The following is a 19,260-nucleotide window of genomic DNA, read 5'->3' as shown; positions in this document are numbered from 1 at the left end:
TTTGAAATGAAACACATTCCCTCTCATAATTATTTAACATGCAAAACTAACATGTGAATATTAGATGACAATTTATGAGATGAGTTTTTCTGACCTTCATAAGAAGCAATCTGAACACCACTCTGCACTCTAACATAGGCTAGCAGATCATAATGCATTTGCACTAGTTTCAAGAAGCTTCGTAATAAAATGCTTCAGCACATTGTGATGTGGAAGATCTTCATGAAAAAATATATTTCTGTTGTATTTAGTATACTTATTAACACAAAGTATTTATTCCAGCAAAAATGCTTGTCAAGTAACAAAGCCACTATGACCATGAAACACAATCTGTTTCACATGATTATTAGCATGCAAATGTTTCTGTGACTTTCTTTGCTCACATCAGAATCAAAGTAATTTTGATTTGGTCAAAAATCATGACAATAATTTCCACCATACAGACAGTATGTTATTATTATTATTATAAAAAGCCTCCATGGAGCCAAAGACTCGTCATGGGAGGCCCACTGTTATACACATACTTTATCATACCGTGCCTTATTCACTGTCTCTGCACTCACCACACTCTCTCGGGCAATGCGTTCCAATCACTCACCACTCTCCATATAAAAAACCTGCTCCTCACTCCCTTGCTCACACCCTCCTTATACAGCCTCCAAGGATGACTCTTGTTTATCTTCCTATCTTCACCCATTCTGTGCAAAACCTCCCTGACATTAATCTGGTAATAACCTCTTAACAGCTTATATCTCTCAATCATATCCCCTCTCCTCCTCCTATTTGCCAATCTGTCTTCATACTCAATCCAGAGACCAGAAACCACCTTAGTCAATCATCTCTGAACTTTTTCCAAAACATCTTCATGTTTTTGAAAACCAGGTGACCAAATCTGCACACAGTAATCCATATGTGGCCTGATCAAAGCCTTATATAAAGGGACCATCCTTACATCTACAAGTCAGTGCCCTCCGCATCATTCCCATTATCTGCTGTGTTGTCCTCACAATTTTAGTAACATGTCCCCAAAATTTTAGGTGCTTGTCCACAATCACTCCCAGATCTCTCATCTCCTCTACCACTTTCAAGCTATTTCCACCGATTGTGTACTCTACATCCCATCTCTGTTTCCCAAATTTCAATCCCTTACACTTTTCAACATTAAATTACATCCCCACTCATTTACCCATTCAGCCAATGTATTCAAGTCCTCTTGCAAAGCTACAGTATCTGCTCTACTCCTGATAGCTCTCCCCAACTTTGCATCATCATCATCATCTGCAAACAACTGCATATCACCATTCAGACCTCTCCAAATATCATTTACATACAAATTAAACAGCAATGGACCCAAAACAGACCCTTGGGGAACACCACTAGTAACTTTCCTCTTCTGGGATATCGCTCCTCCATAGACAACTCGCTGATACCTATCAGACAGCCAATCTCCAATCCAGCGAAGTAATCTATTAAGAAGAAAAGCCAAACAGCTATTTTTTCTGGCAAAGTTAAGGGGATAATAAATTAAGGGGATAAAAATCCCTTACTGTTTTTCAGCCAGTATGCGAAACTCTAAGATCGAGAACTACGATCTAAGCATTTCATGCTGACGAACTATTCGCGAATCCAAGCGTAAGTGGCCACTTGGTAGTGCCACACCAAGGCAACTCGATGCAAAGGTGGAGCAAGCTCCCTCACTATTCTTGATATTTTCTCATAATGTAAAAACACACAGCTCCTATAGTGGCACACCTTTCTGGCATTTGTATAGCGAAGGTATGTAAGTTCTTTTCACTTAAAACTTTGATATCTTCTAGGTCTAGCTACTCACTGATGAGACCTCAAAAAAGGTTGAAACCGGTCTGGGTAGTGACCTCTCCTCATAATGTAAAGCAGTATTACATCTCCTAGGAGCTGTGTGTTTTACATTATGAGAAAATATCAAGAATAGTGAGGGAGCTTGCTCCACCTTTGCATCGAGTTGCCTTGGTGTGGCACTACCAAGTGGTCACTTACGCTTGGATTCGCCGATAGTTCGTCAGCATGAAACACTTAGATCGTAGTTCTCGATCTTAGCGTTTCGCATACTGGCTGAAAAACAATAAGGGATTTTTATCCCCTTAATTTAAAGTAATCTATTGTTCAGCCCCATCCATTCCAATTTAATTACCAGCTTGTCATGTGGCAATTTATCAGACGCCTTTACAAAATCTAAATATACCACTGTATATGCAACACCCTTATCCAATGCATTTGTCACCTTATTATAAAAAGTAAGCAGATTGCTAAAGCACAATCTTCCTTCAGTAAATCCATGTTAACCACCAGAATATTTTTCTGTTGTCAATGCAATTCTGAATTTTAGTCCTAACTTCTCTAATACTATCTGTGTGGTGTAAGTGAAAGTAATACGCTGCTTTATCAGAGTATTACATAGTATTACACGATATTTGCAAACATGACGATTTCAAAAATTTCCTTCCCTATAAAACAAAACAATATAATAAAAATAATAATAATAAACTTACAAGACTTGCTGCCAATTTTCTTCCTATTGTTCTGCTAATAGAATTAGAAATTTTTTTTTTAATCTTCCTTGGTGTACTGGCAATACTTAAATCATCCTGTAACACATGGCTGTAGACTTCTAAACGAAATTCAAAGTCAGGTGGAGCGTGATTACTAGAAAACAACAATAATGAAAATTCATTATCTGAAGCATTTATATAACACAATACTGGCATTGCAAATTAAAGAAATAAATAACTACATTCAACCACTATACATGATCAGAAAATATCAATTGGTGTCTTTTTGCAGTGGTATCTTTGGATTTACTACTAATAAAGCTAAGGTCATATCTCATTGCATTAGCCAGTGTTTTATTCAATACATCACTTTTCATTTTATTATCATGCATGAGAATTAGAAGAAATGTATTGGTAATGTGATTTCTGAGAGAAAAAAAAAATCTGAAAATGAAAACAAACAACTATGACCACAATAAAAATCCTCTTCATTTTATAATGCCAGGATATACCAAGTACCTAACAAGTAAAGTTGATTGCTTTTGTTAGGTAAAATCGAACTGTGCATTATGAGTGAGTCTCATAAATCACTGACCAACATTTATATCTGGAAATATGAATCATTTCTGGGATGTAAATGAGAAACAACTGCAAAAAGCCCAAAGGGAATGGAAATTGCATCCTCATAATGTTCCCATACAACAGCCCCAACTTCTGATGTAAGTTTTACCAAATATAGCTCATCGACATGAAACTTCTTATTTACCTGACATAGATCCAAGTGATATTTATTTTTGCTTTCAACTTCAGAGCCATAAAAGATGTGATTATGGTGTCCAAACAAACTTCAATAAGGGAGCTTTTAAAAACACCCAAGTTTATTATTTTTAAAATAATATATTATATTTAGGCAATTCAACACTACACAACTCAGTGAAGAAACTAAAATGTCCTCAATAACAAGGACAGTCACATGCATGGAGGGCAACAGTGGCAATTTCATGGTGATTCCTGTTGTTAATGTGAAAGGGTAGATATATATTTATACTGTTGAAAGTTTATTTTTCACTTGGTCAGACTATAATAAATTTAGTTTAATCCTTTATCCAAGTGTGTGCAAACAAAGTTTGCGCCTGAAAGCATCTTCAGGACTGAGGTAAGGTGGTACAACACCAGGGAACTCCTTGCAAAGGTGGAGCAAGCTACCAACACTCCTAACTCAGTATCTCCCATAATGCAAAACACACCTCCTTGCGGATATGTATAATGTTATGCATTAAATGGGAAGGGCCACTACCCAGACTAGTTTCAACCTTCATTGAGGTCTCTTCAGTGGGAGCTGAAGAGACCTCAATAAAGGTCGAAACTTTGCACACTTTGCACACACTTGGATAAAGGATTAAACTAAATTTATTATAGTCTGACCAAGTGAAAAATAAACTTTCAACATCTTTCTCTAATCCAGAGTAATTTAATAAAAAGGTGGCAAACCGTTTGGCAGCTCCTATAGGATGAGATGACCTTGCTAATGCTTCTGCCTTGGTATCTCCACTTGGGCCTGGCTCCCACTGAAGAGACCTCAATAAAGGTCGAAACTAGTCTGGGTAGTGGCCCTTCCCATTTAATGCATAACATTATACATATCTGCAAGGAGATGTGTTTTGCATTATGGGAGATACTGAGATAGGAGGGTTGGTAGCTTGCTCCACCTTTGCAAGGAGTCGCCCGGTGTTGTACCACCTTAGCTCAGTCCTGAAGATACTTTCAGGCGCAAACTTTGTTTGCACACACTTGGATAAAGGATTAAACTAAATTTATTATAGTCTGACCAAGTGAAAAATAAACTTTCAACAGTATATATATATATATATATATATATCTACCCTTTCACATTAACAACACCTAAACATGACATGACTCAAAAGCTTTCAGAGCCAGAAACTGCCTCCTCTAGATTCTCTAGTTATTCTTGAAATTATATCCCTATTTACTAATCTCCCAGTGGAAGAAGCTTTCAGTCACACCAAAAAACTTTTTTATTGAATGTAGGTGAAGTTTATTAATGCTGCTTTCACTCATCATTTTTCAGATGGAAAGGCCAGATATAGATCATTCAAAATAGCCTAGCAATGGGCTCTCCTTTATCTCTGCTTGCCAACTAGTTCATGAAGAAATATGAAGAAACGGCTGAAGATATCGCAAGTCAATATCAAGCCCTTATCTGGTAGTGATAATGATGATTCAGTATTTTTTACATTTAAAAACATGCTCAGCAAGAACTAAATACTTTTCTCTTCTTCCTCACACACATCAAAAGATTAAATTCATCACTGTCACTGAGAGAGCATCATAATTTACTCTTTTTAGATGTTATGACAAACAAAAAACCAAAATGTGATACACTTCAAAAAGTCTAGGTAAACCTACTCATGCCAAATGTTACCTCTCTGCAAAATACTCCCCACCACACTGTCAAAAATTTGGCATTATCAATACCCTAGAGAATAGAGCATTAAACAGCTGACCCTATCACAAATTCAGAGGGACTACAGGGATAATTTTTATAGTGGGTAGTTTGCTGTAGTAAATTTCTTTTAATCTTGCATTGTGCCTAAGGACTTTGGACGAGACTCTAGTAATTTGTGGCAGATTACTGTACTTGAAAAAAAGAAAGAAACATCTGACTCCATCACATAATTTACATACAACACGTATGTGAGGGAGTCAGATACTTCTTTCTTTCTTTTTTTTTTTTTTTTTTTTCATGAAGTACAGCAAGCTTCCACTTAGTGAACATTAACAAACTACTAAACACATAAAAATACAGTAACTACAGGAATTCAGTGTCATATTTTTTATGACACCCACCCACAAAAATCTGTAAATCTATAGTACATTAGTACACTGGGTGGGCTACGGAAATTTTTTTTTTCATTACCTTTTTTTATATTTTCTTTGTATTTTTATTTTTTACATAATCTGGAAACCCTGCTCTAGAGATCAAACATGGAACTTTTCAAGCCACTTCAGGCTTCAAAATAAACAGGATGGTTTCTTACACCAGGCAATGAAATTACAAAACATCCATGCCTACAGAGGGATTTAAATCCACAATCTGTTAGCTGGAGAGCAGATATGCTAACCACTTGTCCAACCAGGCTGGAAAAGCCAAATGCCAACAAAGCCACAACACAATCTGCACTCTTGTACTCACAGTTTTGTGCTCAACCTAGTTGACCAAGAGGATAATAGCTTTGCTCTCCAACCAAAAGGCTTGAATCTCAAGGGTTTGATTCTCACTATGACATAAATGTTTGTAAATGTGTTTAGACAGATGTTGAGCAGCATAAAATGATGTAACACCCTGTTTACTTGGAGGCCTTAAGTGGCTTGAAGACCTTTATAACCATAAAATTTTAACTTCAAATTTAATGTAGCACATGAGATTTAAAGTTAATATTCCTAATGATTCCTAATAAATTTTCCTTAAATCCTTAAATAAATTTAACGTTAATATTCCTAATAAATTTTCCTAATGATAATATGGCAGTCATTACTAACTTCTTGCTTGCTGCTTAGCTGAATGAGTGTGCATGCATACAGAGGAGATTGACAGCTGGACAGAAAGAACATCAGTACTTAAAGTAACAAGGAGGGAGGAAGTTTGGAAACAAAAGAGTAGAAATTTTATTTTGGAAGTTTCTCTAAAATTTAATAATCAGAATGTGTGAATGGGTGATTCTGCAAACATTTTAACAAGGTAAATTGTCATCTGAATATCTCCTATTACTGTTATTTATTTACAGTATCAGCAAACATTTTAACAAGGTAAATCCTTGTTAAACTGTTTGCTGATACTGTAAATAAATAATAGTAATTGAAGGAGATATTCAGATGACATTCTAATTTAACACTCAAAGAAACACTAAAATGAAGGTTCTTCTTTCTGTCTTGAGAACAACAACTCAATTACCATTATTTATTTACAGTATCAGCAAACAGTTTAACAAGGATTTACCTTGTTAAAATGTTTGCTTATACTGTAAATAAATAACAGTAATAGGAGATATTCAGATGACAATGATATAGATGAACCATTTTCTTGGAAACAAGTGAAGGAATTAGAAAATTTGAAACTGCAAAGTGGCATTACTGAACAAGAGCTATACTTTTTATTTGATACATTTCATCATTTAAAAACCATTAAAGGAAACTGTTTTCCTCTGGTAAAGAATTTGTAATTGTACTTATAATTAAATTACCTGAGGAGGTAAGACTACACACACACACACCACACACACACAGTGAGACAGAGTGAACAGGAATGGAACAAGATATATGTGTTAAGTGACGAAATGCTACATAATCCCAAGGAAGTTAAGGAGAAATAACAAGGAGTTTAGTTTTACATTCTGAAAAAAATGTCTCAAAGAACTCAATCTAAAGAACAATTATTATTATTAACATCATTGTTTTTTGTAAGAACATGTTGTGAAAAGTAATATGCTCAGCCTAGTAGACTGATAATTATAACAGAATAAGTTAGTGAATGAAAGATTTAATCCTTTATAAATAAAGGTGTTTTCAAAAGTATAGTTTTTATTTTTATGGCCAGGAATCTAATTAGTTTCACAGTTATAAATTTTATACTGACTTTGTATACAGTTTGTCTAGTTTTATGAAACACACACACACATATATATATACATATATATATATATAAATTTAGTTTTGAATCATCATTTCCTGGATTTGAAAACAAATTAAATTTAAAATCATTGAACCAACTGAATATGAATACTTACGAATTTTCATAATATTCAGTACAAACACAAGGATGTGTTAGCACTAACTGGTGCATCTGAAAGGATACATCAAGTGTACCCACACAATATCCTCTTCCATTGAAGAGCCTCAATAATGGCAATAAATTTGGTCAATTTCAGAAGAGGTGAGATAAGACGTGCCTGGACAATGTTATATGCAAATCAATGCAGAATCAAGAGAAGTGGCAGGTAAATTGAAAAGTTGGAGGAGAGTACTGGAAGAGAGAGGTATGAGGTGGAACAGAAGTAAGACAGAATACATGTGTTGCAAAGGGGATGGCAGCCAAGAGACCGATCTGGAGCTGGAAGGAAATGTCATCAGGAAGGTTAGTGACTATATATACTCGTATTTAGGTTCGACAGTGAAAGAGGATGGAGATGCTGAAAAGGAAGTGGGATGCAGGATACAATCAATGGTGGAACGGGAGAGAGATAGCTGGAGTGCTATGTGATAAGAGGGTGCTTGTCAATCTAAAGGGAAAAATCTACAGGACAGCGGTGAGACCAGCTATGACATATCCTAGGGAAACTTGTGGCACTGAGGAAAAATAACATCAGCAGGATGGAAGTAGCAGAGATGAGAATGCTTAGGTGGATGTGTGGTATGACCAGAAAGGATCATTTGAGAAATGACTATGTAAGGGGAATGGTGAAAGTTACAAACTTAGGAGTGAAGATACAGGAGGCAAGGCTGAGATGGTTTGGTCATGTGACGAGGATGGAGGACGAATATGTGGGAAGGTCATGCAGATGAATGTGAAGGGAAGGAGGAAGTGCAGGCAGCCAAAGAAAAGATGAAGGAAGCTGGTGGAGGAGGACCTGATGATAAAGAACTTGGATGTGGTTACAGCCCAAGACAGGAGGATGTAGAGGAGACTCATTAAAAGCAGCGACCCTACTTAAGTAGGATAAGCTGAAGAAGAATGCCACAAACTGCCCTCTTTGTTTCTGATGTTTTTAGTATTCTGACATAATGCTAAAAGGAATGCTGTAAAAAACAATGAAGGATTATTTGTTCAAAAATCAAGTTCACTATGCCATTTTATGAACAATTCTTTATACAGAATCAATTTTCAATTGGTCCCAATTCTGCAACAATCATAATCTATTTTCATAATTTGTTATATTATGAAAAAAAAAAATTGCAATTAGTTTACTAAATCTAATGACATTTCAAAATCTGTGCACTAATGTACATAAGTTGAAAGCAATGTACAAAACCATTTCTGAAAGCTTTCAGTTTCTATAAAGATTCCAAATTGAGCAAAAAATGCATTACCTTGGGAAACTCACTCATACAAGAGTTACCAATATGTAATTTGCTAAGCATGGTACTAATGTTATCCATAATCAGATAACATTAACTACATGTCCAGAAAGCATATAAGAAATTCCTAATGCAAAATCGCTGAAAAACTATCATTATCATTCAATGGCAGTCACAAGCAAATGAGTATCACTGTCTTCCAAACTTAATCTACTGGCAAATCCAGAGACAGTTGATCGGGCCTGTGTAATGAATGACCTTCCATAATAGAGGCTTGTTTCAAGAGGCATTGATAGTCACTGTTGAGAATCATTCCCCTGTGCAATCTGATGTTCTTTTCTTATTTGTCTCTATGCACATTACACAATTTAAACCACATGAAGATATCTATTTATCAAATAATTTATGAATATCATGTAAATTACAAAAGCAGGAAGAGATGGAATGAGATCAAGGTAGGTAACAAACTCAATGTATGAAGGAAGATAAGTTTTTAGCAGACTAAAGTTCACCAATATAAATTAAAGACAAAGGAATAAATTTAAACTCTGGACCTCCCCCCACCGAATATATGGACTACTAAGAATCCATAAGCAGAATGTGCCATTACGTCCCATTGTGGTTGGCAGTGATTCCCCCACATACAAGTTAGCTAAACATCTAGCTAAAGCACTCACACATTATACTGGCAACATACCATCATACATTAAAAACTCAGCCCACTTTAAAGCCAGTATAGAGAACCTCTCACTCCAACACACTGACATAATGGTCAGTTTTGATGTCTCCCCCTTATTCACAAATGTCCCACTCAAAGATACCTTAGATCTCATCCAAGCCAAATCTCCTCCCACTATCTCAGCCCTATTTCAGTTCACTATGAACTAAGCCTATTTCGTTTGGCAGGGAAAATTGAACAAACAGATAGAGGGTACAGCTATGGGTTCTAAACTCTCTCCCCCAATAGCAAACTTCTTTATGAAGACTTTTGAAAAAAAAAAAAGCCTTAAACTCAGCCCACAAAAACCCACTGTCTGGCTATGCTATGTGGATAATGTGTTCTCTATTTGAACACATGGCTTAGACACACTCCACAACTTCCTACCACACTTAATCAATACCGCAGAATCCAGTTCACCTTGAAAAAAGAAAACAACAATGGTCTCACTTTTCTAGACACTCTGATTACATGCCAGCCTAATGGATCCCTGGCTTTCTCTGTTTACAGAAAACTGACCCATATGGGTAGATACATTCATCAACAATCACACCCCCCTCACAACAATATGGGATTATAAAAACCCTATATAACAGGACTAGTAATTAGTTTATGGAATTAACAACACATATAAAGTATATTAATTAAAGGTAACTTTAATGAATAACTTCTATATTTCGGCAACGTCACATTGCCATCTTCAGGAACATAAAGATATGGTATGTGCACTCAAGGCACTAACACAAGCAAATGAGGAAGAAAGCAAGAAACTAATATTGTTCCTAAAGTCCTAATGGTGCCCTCTGGCAGGCTAATTTGGTAGTCTTGGCAGTTGGGCTGAAGTTCTCATAATGTAAGTCTCCCAAATTTGGGGTAGTTTCATGCACCCAAATTTGTTGAGGTTAGGAACGTTTTTTAGAGCTGCTGAAAATTCTTTGAATAATCTTTCGTATTTAAACTTGCTGCGATGAATTATTTTTGTTTTCTTCCAACGAATTTTATGGTGGGTATCTAAGGCATGGTCTGCCAGCCCAGAGTGGCTGTACTGGTGAAACCGGATGTAGTCTTTGTGTTCTGAAATCCTGATATTTGTTGTTCTGCCTGTTTGGCCAACGTAAGACAATTTGCAGCTGCAAGGGACCTGGTATACACCAGGTAGGTCTAGGGGAAGTGGTTGGTCTTTGGTAGAGCGGATAAGGGATGCCAACTTTTTATATGGTCTGTAACAGGAAGTAAGGTCATATTTTTTGAGGATATTGGTTATTTTCTCAGAGGTGCCGTGGATGTAGGGGATGGTGATAGACTTGGTGTAATCTCTATTGTGGAGGGGGGGTGGCTTACTGGTTTTAGTATTTTTTGGGGGTTATAGCCATTGGCTAAGAAGGCGTTGAGGATGTGGTTTAGTTCAGTAGTCAGGGCCTTGTCATCTGAGCAGATTAATTTTGCCCTGTTATATAGTGTTTTTATAACCCCATATTGTTGTGAGGGGGGGGGGGGGGGGGATTGCTGATGAATGTATCTGCCAGTATGGGTGGATTTTCTGTAAACAGAGAAAACCAAAGATCCATCAAGCTGGCAGGTGATTAAAGTGTCTAGGAAGGGGAGGGTGTTGTTTTCCTCTTTTTCTAAGGTGAACTGGACTCTGGGGTGTTGGTTGTTTAAGTGTGTTAGGAAGGAGTGGAGTGTGTCTGAGCCATGTGGCCAAATAGCAAACACATCATCCACATAACGAAGCCAAATAGTGGGTTTTTGTGGGGCGGAGTTTAAGGCTTTCTCTTCAAATGTCTCCATAAAGAAATTGGCCAAGGGTGGGGAAAGTGGTGAACCCATGGCTGCCCCCTCTATCAGTTTGTAGAACTTTCCTTGCCAAACAAAATAGCCTGAGTTCATTGTGAACTGAAATAGGGCTGAGATATCGGGAGGAAACTTGGCTTGGATGAGCTCAAGGGTTTCTTTGAGTGGGACATTAGTGAATAGGGAGGAGACGTCAAAACTGACCATTATGTTAGTGTGTTGAAGTGTGAGGTTTTCTATACTGGCTTTAAAGTGGGCTGAGTTTTTTATGTGTGATGGTGTGTTGACAGTGTAGTGTGTGAGCGTTTTGGCTAAATGTTTGGCTAATTTATATGTGGGGGAATCAATGCCATCCACTATGGGACGCAATGGCACATTTCGTTTATGTATTTTTGGGAGTCCATATAATCGGGGGGGGGGGGGTCTAGAGTTATAAGGTTTAAGTTTGTTGGTGACTTCCACAGGCCAAGAAGTGACTTTCTTAAGGGGTCTGGGGAGATTTCTAATCTGAGAACTGGTCGGATTATATTCAATGGGGAGGTAAGTAGTACGGTCTAGTACTAAAGCATTTAGCTTACCTTTGTAGTCTTTTTGATTGAGCACCACAGTGGCGCTTCCCTTATCCGCTTTGGTGATTACTATTTTTTTGTTGTTTTTCAATTCTTGTAGGGCCGCATATTCGTTTTTGGATAAATTGGTTTTTGGAGGTTTGGCTTTAGTGAGAACACCAACTACATCCAGTCTAACGTTGTTGGCGATATGGTTAGGCAGGTTGCGAATCGACGCTCTATTTGGATCATGATTTCTTCAGCAGGTATCCTTTTAGGAGCTAGGGCGAAATTGTGACCACGTGAAAGTGTGGTGAGCGCTTCAGGCTTTAAAACTGCCAACGAGAGGTTGACTACGGTGTTGAGTGGTGGCTGTGGTAAGGAAGTAGAATTCTTTGTCAGGTTTTCGTATTTTTTCACGTGCCGACTACGTATTTTTTTGAATTCTTTTCTTGCCGATGCGCATGAGATGTCATAAAGTATCGACCATAGATCACGGCTGAGTATATTCGAAAGCTCTTCCTCTAGCGCCCGTAACGTTTTGTTTTCGTCGGCAAGGAGAACGCGCATCGCGGTAATTTGTTCTCTTAACAGGGCGAAGCTAGTGCGATTATAAATGCGCAGAGCTTTCTCGGAAGTAAAACGGTGCTTCAATTTGACACAATTAGGGATCACTTTGTAATCCCAGCAGTGTTTTAGGAACGTCAGACGATTTATTTGCCTCGATATCTTCAACCTCAATTTGCCGTATTGAAGGGCCTTTCGTGCGATGGCATCTCCGTGGATGATCATGATTCTAGTAGCAAGGCTTATGCGTTGGTTAGACATAACTGGTAATTACTTTACGGAATTAACAACGCATAAAGTATATTAATTAAAGGTAACTTTAATGAATAACTTCTATATTTCGGCAACGTCACATTGCCATCTTCAGGAACATAAAGATATGGTATGTGCACTCAAGGCACTAACACAAGCAAATGAGGAAGAAAGCAAGAAACTAATATTGTTCCTAAAGTCCTAATAGTGCCCTCTTGCGGGCTAATTTGGTAGTCGGGCTGAAGTTCTCATAATGTAAGTCTCCCAAATTTCGGGTAGTTTCATGCACCCAAATTTGTTGAGATTAGGAACGTTTTTTAGAGCTGCTGAAGATTCTTTGAATAATCTTTCGTATTTAAACTTGCTGCGATGAATTATTTTTGTTTTCTTCCAACGAATTTTATGGTAGGTATCTAAGGCATGGTCTGCCAACCCAGAGCGGCTGTACTGGTGAAACCGGATGTAGTCTTTGTGTTCTGAAATCCTGATATTTGTTCTTCCTGTTTGGCCAAAGTAGGACAATTATAAGACAAATTATGAGAACTTCAGCCCAACTGCCAAGACTACCAAATCAGCGCGCAAGAGGGCACCATTAGGACTTTAGGAACAATATTAGTTTCTTGCTTTCTTCCTCATTTGCTTGTGTTAGTGCCTTGAGTGCACATACCATATCTTTATGTTCCTGAAGATGGCAATGTGACATTGCCGAAATATAGAAGTTATTCATTAAAGTTACCTTTAATTAATATACTTTATATGCGTTGTTAATTCCGTAAACTAATTACCAGTTATGTCTAACCAACGTATAAGCCTTGCTACTAGAACCTATATAACAGGACAAAATTAATCTGTTCAGACAACAATGCCCTAACTACTGAACTTAACCATATCCTTAATACCTTCTTAGCCAATGGCTACAATCCCCAAAAAACCCAGAAAATATTAACACCAGTTAACCACAACCCCCCTCCTTAACACCGCAACTAGCCATGACATCTATAGACTTCAGGCTAAATCTGGATACAATTCTGTGACATCTATTGAATAACATGGATAAGAAGTTTAATGTGGTCTCACTATTTCATCCACCACGGCCAGTAGGGAGGTTAACAGAGATTACACTAAATCTATCACCATTCGGTATATCCGGGGATGTCTGAAAAGCTCACAAAAATCCTAAAAAAATATGACCTGACTACCTGTTACAAACCACAGAAGAAATTGGCATTCCTTATCCGCTCCACCAAAGACCAGCCACTTCCCCTAGTTTACAGCTGCAAGGGACCTGATGTATACCAGGGTCCTTGCAGCTGCAAACAATCCTACTATGGCCAAACAGACAGGACAGCTAATTATCAGGATTTCCGAGCACAAAGACTACATCAGGTTTCACCAATACAGCCACTCAGGACTTGCAGACCATGCACTAGGTTCCCACCACAGAACACGCTGGAAAAAAGCCACTTTACTACACCATAGCAGATATAAATATGAAAGATTGTTCTTGGAATCAGCCCAGCTCTAAAAAACTTCCCAATTCTCAACAAATTTGGGTGCGTGAGACTGCCCCAAATTTGGAAAGCTTGCATCCTTAGAACATCAGCCCAACAGCCAAGACAACGCAATTTAGCCCACTAGGAGGCATAGGCAACTTCAGGACTCTAGGACCAATGCCAGTTGCCTTCTTCAGCCTCATTTGCTTCATTATTAGTGCCTATGTGCACATATAGTTTTTATGTTCCCAGAAGATGGCAATGTAACAATGCTGAAATATAGGAAGGTATTGATTAAACTTTTTTAATTAATATTTTAGTATACGTTGTCATTTCATAAAAAATTTAAAGTCGTGTAACCAATGTATAAGTTTATCGACAAGGAAAAAAAAAGAAACTTCCCACTAATTTGTTATTAGAAAAATTATCATATGTTTTTTTTTAAAACAATTTTTTAGTGCTTTTATGGTTATAATTAACTTCTAAGTTGTAGGGGAAAAAAATTTAAATAAATTAAAGTTTTGCACTTACAAAACTGTAATATCTTCAAATGAGATATCTGTCATATTACGATCAACACTGCTTGACATCACAGTGTCATATATCTCTGTGCCTACTTTGAGGAGACAAAATACAGCAAATCTACGATAATCACCTCTGTTTTTGAAATGGTCACTATCTTTCCATATGAGAGGCATCCGAATATCTAAATTTAAAAAAAAAATGAATTAGCACTTTAAGTCAAATTTATGAAAATTAAAACTGTATTGTATTATCTCTATATTGTAAATAATATTTAAGCATATGCAATTCCTTTACATGGCATCCTCTCAAAACTGTAACTTGTCACAAACATATTTTAGTAAACATCATGATGATTCTAAATGATGTCCCATATACCTATGATATCATATTGTTGAACACTCGGTTGCATCATCACATGCAGAATATGAAATTTACATCTCACAAGCTTTCAAGAATTTTTGAGCAATCTCAGATATGCCCAGTTCCTGTTGCTTTCAAAAGTCAGCAAAAAAATTTTAACGCACCATAGTGGATAAATTATATTTTTGTTTTCAGCCGTAATTTACTCCAGCAATAACAAATGACAAGAATTTGCTAATTAAGTAACTTCATGACTTGCTTTTTCAAATAACGAGGATAGCTAATCCCACTATAAGTTGGCCTAAAATACCAAATCCATGTAACACATACTAAGATATTAATCTTAGTGAGAGTGAGAATTGATTTTTTTGCCAGCAAAGGTTGGTCGATTGGTAGAGCCTCTGCTACTAATGGTTTACACAAAAAGTTAAGCAAGTTTGAGCGCGGTTAGTAGTTGTAAGGGGTTCAATCGTTCGATGCTGTTGGCACACTATCCCTTTGGACTCCCTGGAGGTGTCAAATAATAATAATAATTATGTTTTAAAAATGTTTTGACCTTTAGTGTGATATCATCATTACAAAACTACATCCCTGGTTATAGAATGAACTAACTTGTCAGAAGTCATTCTTCTGTATACAAAAAAAAGCCAAAAAAGTGCCTCACCATATCCTAGCTACACGGAATAATTGAAGAAAAGTCTTTTAATAGTATGAACATGACAATGAAATCAAGAATATAATTACATGTTTGCTTTAATACATACTACTCAACCCAAAGAAAACTTTCCACAATATACAAACCCAGAATATAATGAAAATGGGACTGGATTGATGGGTAACTAATGGTAGTAAAAAAAAAAATTACTTGAAATTAAAGAAAAAAATCTGTTTTTATTAAACATTTTATTAATAAACAATTTTTATTAAAGAAATAATTTCATTTTCTGCTGCTGCCTCATCCCCTGAAGATGAAACTTTCCATAAGTCATACACAAACCATCCATTAGAATGTTTTGTTGCAATTCCTGAACTTGAATAATCTGTTGTTGATGACCAAGCCTCTTCTGCCTTTTCTGATGAATCATGTTTTGCTTGCCAAATTTAGCATATGTTCTGAGTTTTCTAATGCCAAGTAAGCAAACAATGTACATATTTATCAATTTTATGACAGACATATATTGATTGCTGTTGCTATAATTTAACTAGGAACATTTTCCAAATTGAAGAATTTCAGATCAAGCACGTAAGTTTTCTAGAAACTATTAAGAGTGAAAAATTTCCTAGCATGCTTATCTGATCTTAGTATGTTGTTGAACGAAATGTTAATGAACAAGAAAACATTGTGTGGTAGTATACTGGAGTCCTTGTGTAAGTACAAGTGACTGCATGCAGAATCCATACCATTTATGTTTAGCACCTCAAACTCAGGAATCAGGTCCAACAGCAAGAATTTTGTAATTGTAATTTTGCAATTGTAACATTTAATGCCAATTACATCTTGTTCTATGAGGAAGCTCAATTCATAGGCAACAATCTCAACAATAGTCTCAAATTTAGATGACTGACTAATGGCGATCACACATTGGCTAGAAACAAATCCTCATGCCACTACAGAAAATAATTTTCAACACTGCTTCAGTGTCAATGTGTAGTGTGGTGTAGTCTACACTGCTTAATTAGTTCATTTACTTTTATTAAAAATTAATGTACAGCTAACAATATCTACAATTTCTGCATGATAAATTGCTTGTAAGTTGATTTGTACCTCTAGCTGCATGGCACTGTATGTACTTTCAATGTAATGGCATTCCTTCACATTTGTCCCATGAAATGAAAATCACATCTTTTTTCCTCTGCCAATGGTCTTGGATATACAAAAGCTGCCTAACTCTCGGACATAAACTCCTTGAATTTTTGTCTATGGGTATAGATGAAAGAGCAACATGTAATGTTTCCATTGATTGAATGATTTCTGGTATTATGGCACAAGGACAGCAAAAGTCATATTGTACCAGGACACAGGTTACAGCAGTAACCTGTGTCCTGGTGTTACTCCTCTTTCTTTCTTTCTCTCTCTCTCTATATATATCATCAATTATTTACACGTAAACACAAGAAGTAATATTTATTAAATATAATGCCAAATATTTCAGTTTGAAACTAATAAACTATCATCAGTGGCTTGAATAACATTTTTTACAAGGTAGAATGAAAACAATTGAATTATTCAAAATAGTACAAGCCGCATGATGTTAAATTGCTAATAGTGTTATGCTTCAGTGAAGAAAAGGTTAATCATAAAAGTGATTATAAAATAATTATATAATTTATCTTATCATCCAAAAAAAAAAAATATATATATATATTTATAATATCATACTAAACAGATCATTAGATAGATATAGTATCCAGTAAGTAGTATAGCCCTTAATTTAAAAAATAATATAATAAAATAAAATAAATTAATGTGTTTTTTGGATCAAACTTTCCCAGCAGTCATTGTGGCAGATGTTGTACCAATGGGAAGTCCACTCTCCCTTGCTTTAGCCTACTTTTATTTAGAGCTTTTAGAAGACATCTTTTTTTTCATCTATAAACCCTCAACCTTCATTTTGGGTTAGATATATAGATGACATTTTTGATCCGTGGAATCCCAATTTAGATTCCTTACCTACTTTTTTTTTTTAAGCTAAAATCAATATGTTACACCCTTGTATCAAATTCACTATGGAAATTGAAAAAGACAACAAATTATCCTTTTTAGGCATTATTCTAATCTGCTCACCATCAGGTAATTTAACAACATCAGTTTATAGAAAACCCACTTTTACTAGATTATACATTCTCCAACAATCTGCATATCATCCTTCTCAAAAGACAGCAATCATAAAATATTTAATTCGACGAGCTAGAACTAATTGTTCAACTCCCCATCAGGAAGAACTCTCTACTATCACACAGTATATGAAACTAAATGGCTTCTCCACACAATGAGCCACACAATGTCTTCTTGACTCCTACAAACCCAAACAAAATAACAAAGAATCAATATGTCGAGTTCCAATCCTATACATCTCTGGCATATCAGAGCCTATTTCAAGAATTCTGAGGAAACCTGATTTAGTAGCTACTTATATTCTCATTAATAAACTATTTTGTCTAAAGATAAACTCTCAACTATGTCTCTTCCTGGTGTATATGAAGTTCCATGTTACTGCCAGCTTTCTTACTTTGGACAAACTGGAAATTCAATAGAAAAAAGAAAACAAGAACATCAATCTTATATTCTTCACAACAAATCTGATAAGTCTGGATTGGCACAACATGGAATACAGGCAGACCACAACATTCTCCGGTCTAAAACTCGCCTTCTACACAGATGTCGATATAAATTCGAACGCCTATTCAAAGAATAGTGCTGAGGCCTTACTTCACTGCCATAACGAATCAGAATGCCTATCCTTGTCAAAAATATGGGAAAGTTTGATCCAAATAACACATCATTATTTTTATTATTTATTTTTTCTTGGGGCCAATAGTGATATTTACAAAGATAGATCCTAAGAAACCACTGGCTATACTACATCTAACTAATGAACTGTTTAGTATGATATTATAAATTAATTTTTTTTTTGGATGATAATATAAATTATATAATTAATTTATAATCATTTTTATGATTAACTTTTCTTCAGTGAAGCATAATGCTATTAGCAATTTAACATCATGCTATTTTGTATACTCGTACTATTTTGAATAATTCAATTTTTTGCATTCTACCTTGTAAAAAATGCTGTTCAGGCCACTGATGACAGTTTGTTTCAAACTGAAATATTTGACAATATGTTTAATAAATATAACTTCTTGTGTTTACATATAAATAATTTATGATAAAACTATGGCACAAGTTTCCCTCAAAACTGATAAGCGCCTGCCTGAGTGTATAGGACTCGACCAGATAAGTAAAAATGTCATTTCTCTCTCATGTGAAGTGCTCACACTCTACCAAAGTATGATAGGTGTTGCTTTTCTTGGATAGGTGGGTCATCAGTCCTCAATAAATAAGAATGTGTGAGATGGCTATGACCCATGCAGAGCCTAGAAAGAACAACTTTCTCTCTTCTTTCTATATGACTCCTCTAAATTAATATTAATTTTGATTTTATAACTTGTGTACGGTCGGTATAAAGGACCGTTAAACAGTATGTCGAAACACTATGAGCTGATCTAGCAGCTACATCTGTGATATTATTCCCCTTAATTCTGAAGTGGCTGGGAATCCAACACATAACCAAACATCAAAATTAAGGATTATTATTTTGTATAATAGTTAAAGCACCTCACCAAGCACTGGATGTGGATTATATACCAAAGAGAAGATA

The 19,260-nt window shown here is 36.0% G+C and overlaps 1 protein-coding gene across 4 annotated transcripts in view; it reads right to left on the bottom strand.

The window, feature by feature from the left end:
* LOC150106348 (rhotekin-2-like) overlaps positions 1-19,260 on the bottom strand; it is a 237,269-nt gene that overhangs the window by 103,184 nt on the left and 114,825 nt on the right. For all 4 annotated transcript variants that reach the window (XM_090392389.1, XM_090392390.1, XM_090392388.1 and 1 more), the window contains exons 4-5: positions 14,525-14,699; positions 2,529-2,682 (exon numbers count right to left, since the gene is read on the bottom strand). In XM_090392389.1, coding sequence (XP_090248515.1) covers positions 2,529-2,682; positions 14,525-14,699 — 329 coding nt within the window. The remainder of the gene's footprint in view (positions 1-2,528; positions 2,683-14,524; positions 14,700-19,260) is intronic.

The sequence above is a fragment of the Typopeltis vanoorti genome, chromosome 5, assembly GCF_054136105.1.
Source record: "Typopeltis vanoorti isolate ZY-2024b chromosome 5, IOZ_Tvanoo_1.0, whole genome shotgun sequence".
Taxonomy (NCBI): Eukaryota; Metazoa; Arthropoda; class Arachnida; order Uropygi; family Thelyphonidae; genus Typopeltis; species Typopeltis vanoorti.
This window is presented reverse-complemented; position numbering and strand designations above follow the sequence as displayed.